Below are 17907 nucleotides of genomic sequence, written 5' to 3' on the forward strand. Positions count from 1 at the left end.
AAGGACTGTCTGTCTATGAGCAAAACTTCTATATTGTCGCCAGGAAATTTTTAGGTGACTACTTGGGAAAATACATTAATAATTCATTATTAAAGTTTATTTTAAAAAATAATTATAAATATTATACCTCAATGAAGGGATTACAAAATATTTTTCTGGAACATCCATTTTTTGAAGGCGTGCGAAATAGAGACAATAGGTTGAAGGTGGTCACCAGCCTAAGATCTTCTCCAAGCCCAGGAACCATTTTGATATGGCATGCAGGGTTCCAGGGGTAAAAAAGACCCATTTGTTACTGGCACTCTGGTTTCAGTGCCAAGCTACCTTCACCTCTGCTTCTGATTCTCTCTGGACTACAAGTGTGATGTGCCATCTACATGTACATGCATGTCATCACCGTCTGCCAATCAAAGGTCCCAGCAGTGGCAGTGGTCATGTGTTGCGCCAGCACACCATCACTGAGGTTACTGATTAGCTGACAGTGGTGATGTGCGCAGACAGTACATCACACTTCTAGTCCAATGGGGACCAGAAGCACAATAGAAGGGAGCTTGCACTAGCTTTGGTAAAACTACTTGATGCAACCTGGAATAAGTGTGCCTACTCTCACAAGTATGTGTATTTATGAACTGCCCAAGTTTCCCGTAAAACTTTTTATATTTGTTACAGACAAAGCCATCTGTACCGTCACCTACATTGCCACCAAATTATATTGTTCTTAACCACAAGGGATCCGTGCCTTGCACTCCAGGACCCACCTACACCATGGGCACCACACCTACAACCAGAAAGAAGACCCCAAGCTAGGGCGTGTCTTTCCCTTCATTGCAAGGCTCAGGGAGAACCAGAGTGAGGACTGTCACATGAGTACTACTATCGCTATCATTGCTGCTACCAGCACTCCCCTCCTCTCCCTTTCCCCTCCCTGGCCTGCCGCATGTAGTAGGAAGACTCCTGTGCCTAGTGACTTAAAAATTGAAATTGAGAAAAAGAAAATTCCAGTTTACTCACTGAGATTCCATTTCAGGCCAGTTGTAGTAACAGAATTGCAAGGTGATCCCACAGGGATAAGTCCACACCATTTACGTTCTTTTCCTGTTGCCACGTGTAACTTGTGTTTACCCTGTGAAAGTTATTACAAAAAAGAGAGGACGTAAAATGATTATGTGGTAATACATTATATAAAATCTAACCTTGCTGAAATCATAGTTCTGTTTTTATAGACATTTTGTACAGTATACTGTATATGATTGTGGGGTCCTTTATTTCCCATATTAAAAGGGGTTGCACATCTGGACACCTAAGACATATATACAGATGCTCATCTCAAGAATGGGGTCTCACTCTCCATTCAAATCAAAAATAGGCAAGAAAATATGCTTGGATATTTTTGAAAGTTTTATTCTAGGGAATGGAGAGAACTATGCATGCACAGCCACCTCTTCATTCCTGGCACTGTGTTCAACAGGGCGATGTTCTTGAGATAAGAACTGGTCCCAGAGGTGGGACACTACACCTCCTGGGCAATTAGGATATGTCATCTGGATATGCCATAAATGTCCAGATAGGACAACACCTTTAAGCCTTTAAAGACTCACTAAATTATGTCAACTTATGTCAACTATATGATGTCTATCCCATTTACCTTAATCTTAAAGGGGTTATCCGGGAAATGATAATGAGCTCTCCTCAGGATCATTCATCATTATGACATCAACGGGGGTCCATGTCCCGGCATCCCCACTGATCAGCTGTTTCAGGCAGCCGATGCGTTCTCTGGAGCTCTGGTGAGCGATGCAGGCTCCCAGCATTACAGCTCAGTCCCATTCACTTGAATGGAGCTAAGCTGCAAATAGTGTCCAGCAGTATTGATCCCTTTAAAACATAACTTTTACTTTTTATATTATAAAATAATACCACCGTGGTGGTTCACCAGTGAAAAATAGTGAGACAAACAACAATAATGAAAAATAAAAAATGCTCCTGGAAGCCTAGCATAGATACAATGGTTAGGTGGTGAGTAAACACAAGGCAGCTAAGGGGAGCAGTAGGTGTAACTAACCTGTCCCTACGCTCACCCTGACTGAATCCTCAGCCCAGGGACGTCCCCTAAGGGTGGAGACTCCCTGTCCTCGTGCCTGGGCTGACTGCCCTGCGTTTACCCTCCTCTCCAACAATAGATGGTTACCAAAAAGCTCCCCAAGAGCTGACGGGTGATACTCTGCGTCCAAGGTAAAAAATTACCCACATGGACACCAATGGATACAATCAGACCAGATTATGTATACAAATAGGTGAACGGGATACGTGTCACCTATGATAGAGCCAAGCACAAGGGCATCAACCGGTGCGTTCCCAGGCTGGTTCACATAAAGCCCTACGCGTTTCCCCTATTACTAGGTTCATCAGGGGGCATTCACAGTCAAGGGTACAACCGTCATATATGACAAGATAAATCAAATATACTTAAGATATAGTGGAGGACACAGGACCAGAGACGCAGACGATAATGGGTATAGGACCATGGGACCAATTGATAAATCCCACCTGTGAAAAATAAAAACATTATAAATATGGGTGCTAAATATAAGATATATCATAAGACTCCTGCATCTCAGCACTTACTTAGTGTCCTAGGCAGTCAGGAGGCTAAAGGGCCCAATAGGATAGGGGCCAGCATTTCACCCAAGAAGCTGTAAGCAAAATTTTTTTTACATATAATGTGAGGCACATTAAATGCCAGGATGTTCATTTACCAGCTCCCAGTAGATGGTCCTTACCTACAATTAGGCTGCGTCCCAGTAACGTCCTGTTCCTCCTACCATTCACACTCTCTCTCATTTCCCTATATACCCTCTTACCAGCTGTTCAAAATTGGCGCCGATTAGCACGTCAAGCGGGTCACATCCGGAAGTCCGACGCCACAGTCGGCGTCATTACCGGTCCGTGAGCCGCACACATAGATTACCACTGGTCCCTGCAGTGAAGGAAGATGTCACTTCCGTCCAAGGAACCTCTGTTAGAGCCTCAGTACGCCGCCTTCATCCTGTGGAATGCATAGAGCGGCCACATCCGGTCCCATGGAAAGCATAATCGCGTCACATCCGGCCTGTAAGCCGTCCCATTCACAGTGCATCAGATGCTGTGTCATAGGAGGCGGCCCCACGGGCCTGGCAACAACATCGATAGGTTTATAAGCAGCAGCGGCAGTCTAGTGTATAAGTGTGATATTACAAAGATCAGCTGGCGAGGGGCAGGGGGATTAGGTGTGAAAATGATAAGCAAACGTTCATTTCCATAATTTTCACTCAGGTGTACTCCCTCCGATATAGGTGACACGAAGTGCACATTAGATGTTAAATGTGCAATATCTGGATACAAAATGTATCCTATTTGTTTCATCTTGGCTTTAATAAAATTACCGAAATAGCGCTATTCTTGATCAGAAGGATAAGGGAAACAAAAACACACATAGCCACCCCGGCAGATCATAGAAAACAAGAAAAAGTGAGTCTTTCGTTAATCCCGAGTGGTGCCTGGGATCTAAAGCGGTGAATCCAGACGCATTCTTTCTGGAGGATTTTCCGGTCCCAGTCTCCACCCCTAGGTGACAATGGGATGGTCTCAAGGACCGAAAATCTCAGACAACTGGGATCACCACCGTGGACGTCAATAACATGTGACGCGACGGGTGTGATCTTTTTCTTAACCACGTCGTTCACATGTTCACAAATCCGCCTGACCTCTCTAATTGTTTTGCCTATATAATCCATAGGACAAGGGCACTGGCAAATATATACCGCACCCTTGCTCCTACAGTTATAAAAATCCCTAATTTGGTAGGCTTGACCAGTGACTGAGCAAATGATTGATTTTGCAGTAGAGATAAAGGCACAGGCTTTGCAGGAGCCACACTTGAACATGCCGCAAGGCTTGCAGTCCAGCCAGGTCCCCACTCCACTTGGTGTAGTGTAGTGGCTGTGGACAAGACGGTCTCTTAAGCTCCTCCCCCGCCTATAAGTGACACTCGGCTGCTTAGTGAGTACATCCCTAAGGTCAGGGTCCATGTGGAGAATAGGCCAGTACCTTTTCAAGACTGACATTACCTCCGTGTTTGCACAGTCAAACATAGATATCAGGCGTATCGGTTGTTGTCCACTCTGTGCCTTGGGTTTGGGGACGAGGAGTTCAGTGCGTTCTCTACCTAAGGCATTCTGGAACGCGCCCCCAAGGACCGTTTGGGGGTAACCCCTCTCCCTGAATCTCGTCTGTAACTTCTTGGCCTCAGTGTAGAACGCTTCACCCTCAGAACAGTTTCTCCGGGTCCTCAAGTATTGGCCCCTCGGTATACCACGTTTAAGCGGTGTCGGGTGATGGCTCTCCCAATGCAGCAGCGAGTTGGTTGCGGTGTCCTTCCTATAGATATTTGCAATAAGTTTTTGCCAGTGCCCTTGTCCTATGGATTATATAGGCAAAACCATTAGGCCCCTTTCACACGAGCGAGTATTCCGCGCGGATGCGATGCGGGAGGTGAACGCATTGCACCCGCACTGAATACTGACCCATTCATTTCTATGGGGCTGTGCACACGAGCGGTGATTTTCACGCATCACTTTTGCGTTGCGTGAAAATCGCAGCATGCTCCTCTTTGTGCGTTTTTCATGTAACGCAGGCCCCATAGAAATGAATGGGGTTGCGTGAAAATCGCAAGCATCCGCAAGCAAGTGCGGATGCGGTGCGATTTTCACGCACGGTTGCTAGGAGATGATCGGGATGGAGACCCGAACCTTATTATTTTCCCTTATAACATGGTTATAAGGGAAAATAATAGCATTCTGAATACAGAATGCATAGTAAAACAGGGCTGGAGGGGTTAAAAAAAATAAAAAATCATTTAACTCACCTTAATCCACTTGCTCGCGATGCCCGTCATCTCCGTCTGACTCTTTTACTGTCTAGGACCTGTGGAGAGCATTAACTATAGTTTAAGGACCTGGGATGACGTCACTCCGGTCATCACATGGTACGTCACATGATCTTTTACCATGGTGATTCACCAGAGTGACGTCATCCCAGGTCCTTAAACTATAGTTAATGCTCTCCACAGGTCCTAGACAGTAAAAGAGTCAGACGGAGATGACGGGCATCGCGAGCAAGTGGATTAAGGTGAGTTAAATGATTTTTTATTTTTTTTAACCCCTCCAGCCCTGTTTTACTATGCATTCTGTATTCAGAATGCTATTATTTTCCCTTATAACCATGTTATAAGGGAAAATAATACTATTTACAGAACACCGATCCCAAGCCCGAACTTCTGTGAAGAAGTTCGGGTTTGGGTACCAAACACGCGCGATTTTTCTCACGCGAGTGCAAAACGCATTACAATGTTTTGCACTCGCGCGGAAAAATCGCGGGTGTTTCCGCAACGCCCGTGTGAAAGAGGCCTTAGAGAGGTCAGGCAGCGGATTTGTGAACATGTGAACGACGTGGTTAAGAAAAAGATCACACCCGTCGCGTCACATGTTATTGACGTCCACGGTGGTGAGTGAAAATTATGGAAATGAACGTTTGCTTATCATTTTCACACCTAATCCCCCTGCCCCTCGCCAGCTGATCTTTGTAATATCACACTTATACACTAGACTGCCGCTGCTGCTTATAAACCTATCGATGTTGTTGCCAGGCCCGTGGGGCCGCCTCCTATGACACAGCATCTGATGCACTGTGAATGGGACGGCTTACAGACCGGATGTGACGCGATTATGCGTTCCATGGGACCGGATGTGGCCACTCTATGCGTTCCACAGGATGAAGGCGGCGTACTGAGGCTCTAACAGAGGTTCCTTGGACGGAAGTGACGTCTTCCTTCACTGCAGGGACCGGTGGTAATCTATGTGTGCGGCTCACGAACCGGTAATGACGCCGACTGTGGCGTCGGACTTCCGGATGTGACCCGCTTGACGTGCTAATCGGCGCCAATTTTGAACAGCTGGTAAGAGGGTATATAGGTAAATGAGAGAGAGTGTGAATGGTAGGAGGAACAGGACGTTACTGGGACGCAGCCTAATTGTAGGTAAGGACCATCTACTGGGAGCTGGTAAATGAACATCCTGGCATTTAATGTGCCTCACATTATATGTAAACATTTTTTTGCTTACAGCTTCTTGGGTGAAATGCTGGCCCCTATCCTATTGGGCCCTTTAGCCTCCTGACTGCCTAGGACACTAAGTAAGTGCTGAGATGCAGGAGTCTTATGATATATCTTATATTTAGCACCCATATTTATAATGTTTTTATTTTTCACAGGTGGGATTTATCAATTGGTCCCATGGTCCTATACCCATTATCGTCTGCGTCTCTGGTCCTGTGTCCTCCACTATATCTTAAGTATATTTGATTTATCTTGTCATATATGACGGTTGTACCCTTGACCGTGAATGCCCCCTGATGAACCTAGTAATAGGGGAAACGCGAAGGGCTTTATGTGAACCAGCCTGGGAACGCACCGGTTGATGCCCTTGTGCTTGGCTCTATCATAGGTGACACGTATCCGTTCACCTATTTGTATACATAATCTGGTCTGATTGTATCCATTGGTGTCCATGTGGGTAATTTTTTACCTTGGACGCAGAGTATCACCCGTCAGCAGGGTAAACGCAGGGCAGTCAGCCCAGGCACGAGGACAGGGAGTCTCCACCCTTAGGGGACGTCCCTGGGCTGAGGATTCAGTCAGGGTGAGCGTAGGGACAGGTTAGTTACACCTACTGCTCCCCTTAGCTGCCTTGTGTTTACTCACCACCTAACCATTGTATCTATGCTTCCAGGAGCATTTTTTATTTTTCATTATTGTTGTTTGTCTCACTATTTCTCACTGGTGAACCACCACGGTGGTATTATTTTATAATATAAAAAGTAAAAGTTATGTTTTAAAGGGATCAATACTGCTGGACACTATTTGATTCTATGATCCTTCTTTATTAATTGATATTGATTTAGCTGGACATTTATTTAAGCTGCAAATAGGCCTTGTGACCAATGTACAGTGATGTCACTGGCCTAGGATGAGGCTGCAGTGCTCAAGGCTTCTTCTAAGGGTCCATTCACACGTCCGTTGTTTCTTTCCTGATCTGTTCCGTTTTTTGCGGAACAGATCTGGACCAGTTCTGTACCCATTCATTTTCAATGGGTCCTGAAAAAAAATCAGACATTGAGCTGTCCGATTTTTTTCAGGACCCATTGAAAATGAATGGGTACAGAACTGGTCCAGATCTGTTCCGCAAAAAACGGAACAGATCAGGAAAGAAACAACGGACGTGTGAATGGACCCTAACAGCTGATCAACGGGGGTCGCATCCCCGCAGATCTGATACGAATAACCTATCCTGACGATGTCATAAACATCTTTTCCTGGATAACCCCTTTACCATTGCAGTGCTAGCCTTCGTGATATCTTACATAGAATATTGCAATGTCTTGGGTTCTTAGCTGTATTAGCGACAAACAATTGTTAGTATGATCGTTTATCCCCTATACCAGGGGTGCACAACCTGCGGTCCGGGGGCCACATGCGGCCCTCAATATCATTCTGTGCGGCCCCCAACCATCTGGTGACAGATATACATGTCTATGTCTTGTGGCTTCTCACATGCATTTTTCGTGTATTATCCCATTAGATGGGAATCCTTAGGGTGTAATTAGACATTTATAGTGTATACTGTATGTATAATACCCCATATATACAGTATTTCAGTTGGTAATACCCCTTTAACTTTTATTTTTAGCCATTGGGATTTCTAGTCTTAGGTCTCCTGCCCACGAACTGCCCGTTGCCATATTGCGGGCCACATTTGCGGATCTGCAATACACGGCCGCCGTTCCATGGGTATTCCACAACACGGATGCGGACCCATTCCCATGGGTCCGTAAATCTGGAGATGCAGAATGATGCGGAACGGAAGCCCACGGAAGCACTACAGAGTGCTTCATTGGGGTTTTGTCCCGTACTTCCGTTCCGCAAAAATATAGAACATGTCCTATCTTTTTGCGGAACAGGCGGATCGCGGACCCATTAAAGTGAATGAGTCCGCGATCCGCTGCCCCACGGTCGGTGTTCGTGCATCACGGCCACGGGGCGCACACGTTTGTGTTCAGGAGGCCTTAGGGCTCATGCACGTGGCCGTTGCCCGGCCTGCATACAGTGGGTCCACAATACACTGGCACCGGCCGTGTGCACCCCGCATCACGGATGCGGACCCATTCACTTAAACGGAGGCACGGATCGGAATCCCTATGGAGCGCTTCCGTGGGTTTTCGGTGCGGACCATCGGATGCAGATTATAGACCCTGTAACGGACCGTTTCAGCAGACAAGGGGTTAAAATCCGTTTAGGCGATAAGCCCCTTTTTGAGAGACAGGCACAGCTACTTGCAGAACACCAACTCCCGAACTGGATACAAAGTAGCACTCCCAACTGGAACCTCACGAATAGCTGCTAGCAGACGAACAGGAAAAGCATACAATCCTGGCAATCGGTCTTCTAACAGCATACAGCGGATCCCCCCAATAACGAGACAAGGCTCCGTGTTGAGGGTCAAACAGTGGTCTGACTGTACTTCACGTATAGCCTCTTTTATTCATAAACCACAAACATAGTACTGCCCAGAGGGGTTTGAAATGCAACCAATCAGTAATTAACAACACATACAATGTAACTACAGCAACCAATCGTTCACGCCCCCAGAGGACCAGAATGAAGACTGACATAGGACAACATATCCCCACAATGCATCATGGTCTCCTCCCCTCTGTCTGGAGACAACCTGAGGAGCAATCCAATTATCTCTCAGAACAAAGGGAGATCGCCAATACACATGTAGATACAACAGGACAGACATCACCATTTAAACACACAATGGGACAATGGCACAATGGAAACACACCCAGCATTTTCCTCCCAAGCTGACAAGTTACAATTATTATAGATTGTTACAACTTTGTGAGTTTACATTGGCCATACATATAACTTACATTAATTCAAACAGTATAACGTGGGGACAAACCTATCCAAAATTCACTTGAATCGGTTCAGGGGTTTAAAAGTTAGTATATGGCCCATAATCCTGGGGCAAGAGGCCAGCAGCCAGTCCTCTCCAAAACCCAGTGGCGAGGTCGGTTTCGCCACAGACCCCATTCAAGTTAATGGGACCGCGATCCATATGCGGCTTCCCCCTGCCAGCACATGGTCGTGTGCATGAGCCCTTACGATGTGGCCCCAAACCAGAAAAGGTTGTGCCCCCCTGCCCTATACTGTTTGCATATTGTTGTCAACATATCCCCTGTTACATGGGGAAATGCTGCCGACAATTATTTGTTTGCTAGCACAAAACATGTGATCGGCCAACAAACAACTGTTTGATCATTTTCTGGGTGATTGCTGAGGAGGTTTTTAGACTGGCTGATAATTATCAACCCCTGTAATAGACCTTCCCAAACTAAAATTGAGACTTCCTCTTTACATTGAAGAGAGACGAGATTTTTTGAAGCTAAAAGGAGATCCTGTACTAAAAAGTTTGGCTGGTCTGATGTTCTTGTTTGAGTTTCTTAAAATGTATTGGAAATTATTTCTAGCAATACTGGCCATGTATAGAGATGGCCATACACCTAACGATACTTGACAATGACCAATATGGTAAATCATTATTACTGTACAGTTACAAGTTGACTCCAAAGGTCGGAATTATAGGTTGGCTTTCTTTGTTTCATCATCAGTGACAAACCAATAAAATAACAACATTGAAACAGATATGGATACCTTCGAGTCAATTATTTTTAAGATTGCATTTTAGTTCTCTCTCTATCTGTATATGTCTTCCTGCGTTTTTCTTTTAGCAGTACGTTATTGACAACATAACACTGTGTCTGGAAACAGGCAATCACATAATGTCTTGGGGCAATATACAAAATAATAAGTATTATTCTAAAAGTTTAGTAAAATAGTAGATTAGTATAATTAGGATATCATCACTATTGTTCTCTTGATAGACCTATTTAAAGATTCCCAAAGAAGAGCATTGAACTTATGAGTATAATTTGTGATGCTCTAATTGAGTCACCCACCCCCTTCCCTCTCTGGTCACTGTGAATGGTCTGACTGAGAAAGTTAAAGGGGTTATCCCATCTTAGACAATGGGGGCATATCGCTAGGATATGCCCCCATTGTCTGATAGGTGCGGGTCCCACCTCTGGGACCCACACCTACAACGAGAACGGAGCCGGGGAGAGTTGTGGCTGGAGGACCCCGGGTTTCCCAGGATCCGTCCACCACCAGGCGCAGCTCCCCGCCTCTCACATTGAAGTGAATGGGAGCGCACCGCGCATGAGCGGCCTCGCTCCCATTCATTTCTATGGGGCCGACGGAAATAGCCGAGCCAGCGCTCGGCTATTTTCGGCGGCTCCATAGAAATGAAAGGAGGGCGGCTGCGCATGCGCAGTGCGCCCTCCTCCACTTTCTCTGCTCCGTTCTCCTTGTAGGTGCGGGTACCACCTCTGGGACCCGCACCTATTAGACAATGGGGGCATATCCTAGCGATATGCCCCCATTGTCTAAGATGGGATAACCCCATTAAGCAAGGCTCTTTGTGATTCTGAAAGTCCAGACAAAGGAACCATCCGCCCCCTTTTGTGAAAAATAATAAAATTGAATATTCACATATAGGCTGTTAATATGTGCAAAAAAGAATGATAGTAGAGTCCCTTTGCTTATTTATTTTACTCACTTATATAGCTTTAACATATTCTGCAGAGCTTTACCGGAGTACGTGGCGGAAGCTCTCACAAACACAGGGAGAACATACAAACTCCAAGCAGATGTTGTCCTTGGTCAGATTCAAACCTAGGACCACCTGCTATTTGAATACCTGTGATGCTAAGGATTTCAGGGGATGCAATCCCTTTGAATATGAAGCATTACAATTGTCATCTAGAAATAAATTGATTCATATTTCCAAAGACTGACCTGCTACACCACATTCTCTCCAACAGCATTAGTCTCAGATGTGGAATCAAACTGTCACATTTAAAAACCATGCTGGCTTTTGCCTAGGGAAATTGCTGTTTCAATAGGCAATTTCCGACATGCTTTTGCTTTTAAATTCAACTTGTACAAACCAGTGCGATAGAACTGATTCCAGAGTACAAAAGGGATTATTTATAAAAGTCATGGTGCTGTATAACTAGGGCGAATCTAAATTTGATTGATGAAAAGAATTCCCACTACTGTTTCCAAGTAACTCCACTTCCCCTCAATAATAATTTAAAGCTCACCACTTCTAACAAATTGCTGACCCCTCAAGATTTTTTCTTTTCTATATAGGACTCATTTTGTATTGGTTTCTTTCCAGTGATAAAAATACACATTCGGATAAACAGTAAAATTCCATCTAACATTTGAAGTTTAGCAAATATTGCCCAAAGTGAATCATACCAACAGAGAAAAGATGGGGCCATCTGTGAAGCTGTCTATGATACAGAATGGAACAAATGCTTCTGAGCATATGGCACTTGGAACATTCTTCATGTCTTGCGTAAGTTCCTCTTCAAATAGTCACAGGTCCTACAAGTTTCCCTTTTATACGTAAAAGGGGTTTTCCTATCTGAATCTTTGTGGCATATCAGTAGGATATGCCGCAAATACAAAACTTCTGGGACAAACTCATATCTCCAGAATGGGTCCTCCAAAGTGAATGGAGAGCAGTTGCACATACATGTGGCAACCCTCCATTCACCACTATGGGAGTTCCCAAAATAACCGAGTGCTGGTATGGTTATTTCCAGCAGTCCCATAGAGGTGAATGGAGAGGTGGCCATGCCTGCACAGCTTGCTCTCCATTCACTGCTGTGGGACTTCTGAAAATAGCCAAGCACACTTCATCAGCTGTTTTTGGATGCATGATTCATGGTATGTTCTACTTCACTTTGAGTACCCCTTTATGGAGCTAGGTAGTAGGCTATGCCACAAATGTTGAAATAAGAAAACCCCTTTAACCCATAAGTGACCACCCATAGGCCTTTTTATGGGCCTTAGTTTAGGTTGCTGCCTTTTTACGGAAGCTGAGTCTAAGCACTGCACTGATCTACTGTGCAGAAGACAGTGGGGGCTTGGCTCTCACATGAGAGCCGAGCTCCTGCTATAATTTCCTGGACCAGCAGAAGCACCTATCCAGGTGGTCAATAGTGAAGAATGTGGGGGGTTGAGTCAGCACAACCCGTATGTGGTGCACATCACTATGGCGAAATACATATACAAATGGAAAATGCAAATGTGATCGCACTCTACATCCAGCACTCTGCCCTCCATGCTGGATGAGACATTGGTGTACATTTTGGCCAAAGCGTAATAAGCCACTCACCACGTCAAGGTTGCCTCATTTGAGTGGTCCCTAACACTAGTTCCTACCTGTTTATGGGCCATGACAGCCACACAAAGTCCAGGGAATGCAGGTCAGCATGCAAGCCAAGCACACTCTGCTTTTAACCCCGTCCGGTGCCATTACAGCTTTCATCGGATCCAGGGATGCAAGTACCAACATGCATGCTGAGCCCACCATATACTTCTCCTGGAGCCAAATGGCTACTGGTAGGTTCTATATAAGCAGACTCAGTTTTAGTGAACATGGCATCTAAGTGATTTAGAGGGAGGGAGCGCCTTCTGTCTCCCATTGGCACACTGTGAATTAGATTGCATGATGCTGATGTGTTGGCATGGCATTTTGGGGCCTAATGAATGCCCCAGGCTTGCCTGCAGTATATACAGGCTGTCTCTCTCTGGTTCAGCTTGCTGGCGACTTTCAGAATAGCACTGACAGTATAATACTCTGCACTGCCTGAGCAGTTCAGGACATTAAAGATGCGATTAAAAGATTACCTGTTAAAGGGCTTCGGTCCCCCCCCCCCCCCCCAAACACCAATTTTCTGTTTTTGACTTAATATATTTGCTAATGTTTACAGATTCGATATATACCCCTCTTACCTCAGGCTGTGGTGTAATTTCAGTAAAAATCGGACTTTAGTGATATGTAAATTTCTTCACTACCAGCAAGTTGGGCGAACTTGCTGGTAGCCGCCGCATCCTCTGTCTGAAAAAACGCCCCCTCCTCCACTTGAAGTAAAAAAAAAAAAAATGCACATTTTTTGCATTAAAAATGGAATGGAAAAATTTCTATGGAAAAAAATTGCTGGGATCATGGGATTTATCCCGTACAAGTGAACCCTGTAAAAAAAATTGTAAAAAAATGTTTTTGCATATTTGCCAAAATAATAATTGATCAAAAAGTATGTACCCCAAAATGATACCAAAGTCATCCTGCTAAAATCAAGCCCCCATACAACTCATAGAACAAAAAAAATATATGAGTCTTGGGATGCAGCGATGCAAAAACAATTTTTTTTATACAGTAAGTGTTTTTATTGTGCAGAAGTAGTAAAATGTAAAAAAAAATATGGATTTGGTATCACTGTAATCGTACTGACCTAGAGTATGAAGTTATGTTTTTTTTATACTAAAAAATTTATAATAAGAAAACTTGCTGGCATTATTACTGTAAACAAGAGTTAGTAATTAGTAAGTTATGTGTATTCTTATACAGCTACATTGATGGAAATATATAAGAATATGTTGTAGGTGGGTGCATTTCAGTGCCATCAATATAAGATCGAATGTGTAATACAAATAAAGCTCATGACAAAAGGACATTGAATAAAGTTTTACATTCTTGAGGGATTAAAGGAAACTTGTCACATTGGACATGGTGTCTGATCTACAGGCAGCATGTTATAGGTGCAGTACCCCAGAAGGACTACTGCAAATGATTAATTACTATTAACAGAGTTAATGCAATGTTTCTTAACTTAAATGTAGAGAACATATGGTTCAAAATTTGGCAAACTGTGTTTGGTTGTTAGGGTGATAGATCAGGTCCACCACTGGCTAGACAGAGAGAGTCTAGTCTGAAGCAGCTTGGAGGGAAGACGTGTATGAGAGACCTCCTGCACAACTAGAACCCTAGTTTCTGAGCGTACAACTGTCCAGAAAATAGCCGTACTACCAGAGTGCTCCAGAGAAACGGAGATTAGAAGGTCTAGCACCCAAAAGGCTATACATTGGACTCAGACAGTAAGGTATTGTGCTTTTTTATGGCAGAAATGCTTTGCTACTGTGGAAAGTAATATCGCAAAAGAATCTCCCATACTTCGAGATGGACTGGCCACCCATATCTCAGTTCTGCACTCTTCAGTATGGGAACTGCAGAAGAACTTTACAGGAACCTTATTGCAAGCCTGTGGTTCTGCTAAGATACTGCAAAGTGTCTTTAGTAACAGGACATATTAATTTATCATACACATTAGCCGAAAGTCGGCCAAGCCCATTGATTTTGATGGGACTGGCTGGCCATCTTATGTATATGTAGGTGTCCGGGTTCTAAACAGTGGCAAGATGTCAAGGAAAATAAGAATTAGGCATGTTGAATTTCAACATGCGTGATCCTTTGTTCTCAAGGGAGACTAGCCACCACCAGAGATGATTGAGAACATGCTTGTCCACGGGGTCATGACTTCAACCACCTGTCAAGTATGTTAATGGTTTAGTGCTAGTCTAGATCTGGTAATTTTCTTTTTTATTGACAGCATCATTAATCCTGATATGTAAACAGATTTTATACATTAGGAAATACTCCTCGAAGGCTTTGATTGAGAAATGAAAATGATTTTACAGCAGATCTCGTAGGTGTATGGACAAGTCATCTCTGCAGCAAGGTAAATAAAAAACCAGCAGGAAGACCAGAGCAGGGGGCTTTATCAGGTGAGTATAGGTTCTTATGTTATTTTATGCTATTTCCTCCATTTTGATAATTTTTTTTCAATCTCAGAAAACCTCTTTGATGACCCAGATCGCTCTACTGTGAAGATTAAGTCAGCCTTATCAACCAAAAAACTGTGAACATCTACAAATGAACTTTGACTTCCAAGTTGTAATAAAAACAAATGGGAAGATTTACCAATGATTTTACTTCACAATAGTTCCATTAAAAAAGTCCCAGATTATGCTGCATGCAATATTTGCACCATAATGTGATCTTTTTGGGCTTCTCCCCATTTTTTCAAAGTGGTGAGAAAGGAGCGGGGCTTATCAGGAGGGGGTAGAGCCCACTGAATACACTGTACATTTTTGTAGCTGTAATCTACACCATCTTCTAGCTGTCACAGATTTCAGTTTCAGGCACATGAAAAGCCAGAAGTTGCACCAAGTTTATTAAAAGGCCAGTGCCTCTTAATAAATTTGCACTTCTATTTCCAGCATTTTTTATTTAGATTAGTGTAATAAATCTTACAAAATATGGACACAGAAAATATTAAAATATCTATTTTTTTTATTACGAGATACCGGTATACACTCACATAAAGAATTATTAGGAACATCTGTCCTATTTCTCATGAATGCAATTATCTAGTCAACCAATCACATGGCAGTTGCTTCAATGCATTTAGGGGTGTGGTCCTGGTCAAGACAATCTCCTGAACTCCAAACTGAATGTCAGAATGGGCAAGAAAGGTGATTTAAGCAATTTTGAGCGTGGCATGGTTGTTGGTGCCAGACGGGCCGGTCTCAGTATTTCACAATCTGCTCAGTTACTGGGATTTTCACGCACAACCATTTCTAGGGTTTACAAAGAATGGTGTGAAAAGGGAAAAACATCTAGTATGCGGCAGTCCTGTGGGAAAAAAAATGCCTTGTGGATGCTAGAGGTCAGAGGAGAATGGGCCGACTGATTCAAGCTGATAGAAGAGCAACGTTGACTGAAATAACCACACCGAGGTATGCAGCAAAGCATTTGTGAAGCCACAACACGCACAACCTTGAGGCAGATGGGCTACAACAGCAGAAGACCCCACTGGGTACCACTTATCTCCACTACAAATAGGAAAAAGAGGCTACAATTTGCACGAGCTCACCAAAATTGGACTGTTGAAGACTGGAAAAATGTTGCCTGGTCTGATGAGTCTCGATTTCTGTTGAGACATTCAAATGGTAGAGTCCGAATTTGGCGTAAACAGAATGAGAACATGTATCCATCCTCTGATGGCTACTTTACCCTGTCACAAAGCTCGAATCATTTCAAATTGGTTTCTTGAACATGACAATGAGTTCACTGTACTAAAATGGCCCCCACAGTCACCAGATCTCAACCCAATAGAGCAGTGATGGCGAACCTATGGCATGGGTGCCAGAGGCGGCACTCAGAGCCCATTCTGTTGGCACCCGCACTGTGAAAAAAGTCTATGGTGTACCAATATGCCTTAGACTTTTCCTGCCATTCATCAGCGCAGGGCACACTATGAACAGCGCAGGCAGGGCACTGAATGTAGGCAGGCTTTAATAACTAAATGATAAAGTACATGGAATATATACTATATTGAACTATAGTATTCAGGTTAAATTGCCGTGTTGGCACTTTACGATAAATAATGGGTTTTGGGTTGCAGTTTGGGCACTCGGCCTCTAAAAGGTTCGACATCACTGCAATAGAGCATCTTTGGGATGTGGTGGAACGGGAGCTTCGTGCCCTGGATGTGCATCCCTCAAATCTCCATCAACTGCAAGATGCTATCCTATCAATATGGGGCAACATTTCTAAAGAATGCTATCAGCACCTTGTTGAATCAATGCCACGTAGAATTAAGGCAGTTCTGAAGGCAAAAGGGGGTCCAACACCGTATTAGTATGGTGTTCCTAATAATTCTTTAGGTAAGTGTATATCTGTTCAGCTTTACATGCAATTTTCTGGTAAATCTATATTTCCTGCTTATTTTCCTGATGCTGAAGAATAAATAACTTCATAAGGGGTAAGGATGAAAACATCATAAAATTATTGGAATGCCTTAGCTCCCCATTCATTTAACCCTTTTTGAGGTCTACCATGCCTCTGTCTTATGATGCATTAGTTGGCACCTTTTAAATGGAGGCTGGGGGAATTGTAAATTATTCCGTTTTGCATTGTGTTTTATATCATTTTCTAAATTGTAATGTGTTCTAATGTATCATCAAGAATAAGGCTATTAGGCAGACCAAGAGAGTGGGCGGCAGGAGTGTCAGCGATTATGCTTGTCCCCCAATAGATCAATAAGACAAAGCACTATATTGCACAAAGCTGAACTCTACACACCCAATAAATTAACTAGCAAAGAGTTCACGTGTAGTTAATCCTACTGTACAGCAGCACTTTATCTTCTTTAAATACACAGCTCACAACGAAAGAAAATGCGTACCGAAAGACTTAATACACACAAGTTTGTGATTATATAAAGTTTTAATTAGATAATGAGCATATGTAATTCCCTTTATTTGCAGAAGGATGAAAAAAAAAGCTTTCCAGTTGGCTGAAAGAGGTGAATGTGGTAATAAAATTCCCTGGAACCAATTAACGGTGGAAAGGCAATGTAGCATATTATTTCCCTATTAATGCTGGTGAACATTTCGGATTTATAAACAGGTACATGTGTTTCCCGGCCGTGGCCGTATTGCGGCCCGTAAACAGCACCTTGTGCTCCCCGCATCACAGATGCGGACCCATTCACTTGATATAACGTGTTCTATTTTTTTGTAGTGCGGACGGATCACAGACCCATTCAAGTTGAATAGGTCTCGATCCGTCCTGGCTGCCACATGGACGTTGCCCATGCATTGGGGACCGCAAATTGCCAAATGTGTATGAGGCCCAAATAATAGCAAATAAACCACCTACCAGTTCTGCTTCTGTGATTTTTTTAGCTGTGGTTTTTATACCCATCTGTTTTTTTAAATTCATTTTAATGTGGTTTTTAATCCTGCCCATTTCAATGGGAAGTTTGGAT

General features: G+C 43.6%; 1 protein-coding gene across 5 annotated transcripts in view; it reads right to left on the reverse strand.

Moving 5' to 3' along the window:
- Positions 1-17907, reverse strand: part of TPK1 (thiamin pyrophosphokinase 1) — a 781125-nt gene that overhangs the window by 234588 nt on the left and 528630 nt on the right. For all 5 annotated transcript variants that reach the window (XM_040432721.1, XM_040432719.1, XM_040432720.1 and 2 more), the window contains one exon: positions 1012-1123. In XM_040432721.1, coding sequence (XP_040288655.1) covers positions 1012-1123 — 112 coding nt within the window. The remainder of the gene's footprint in view (positions 1-1011; positions 1124-17907) is intronic.

Source organism: Bufo bufo, chromosome 5, assembly GCF_905171765.1.
Source record: "Bufo bufo chromosome 5, aBufBuf1.1, whole genome shotgun sequence".
NCBI lineage: Eukaryota > Metazoa > Chordata > Amphibia > Anura > Bufonidae > Bufo > Bufo bufo.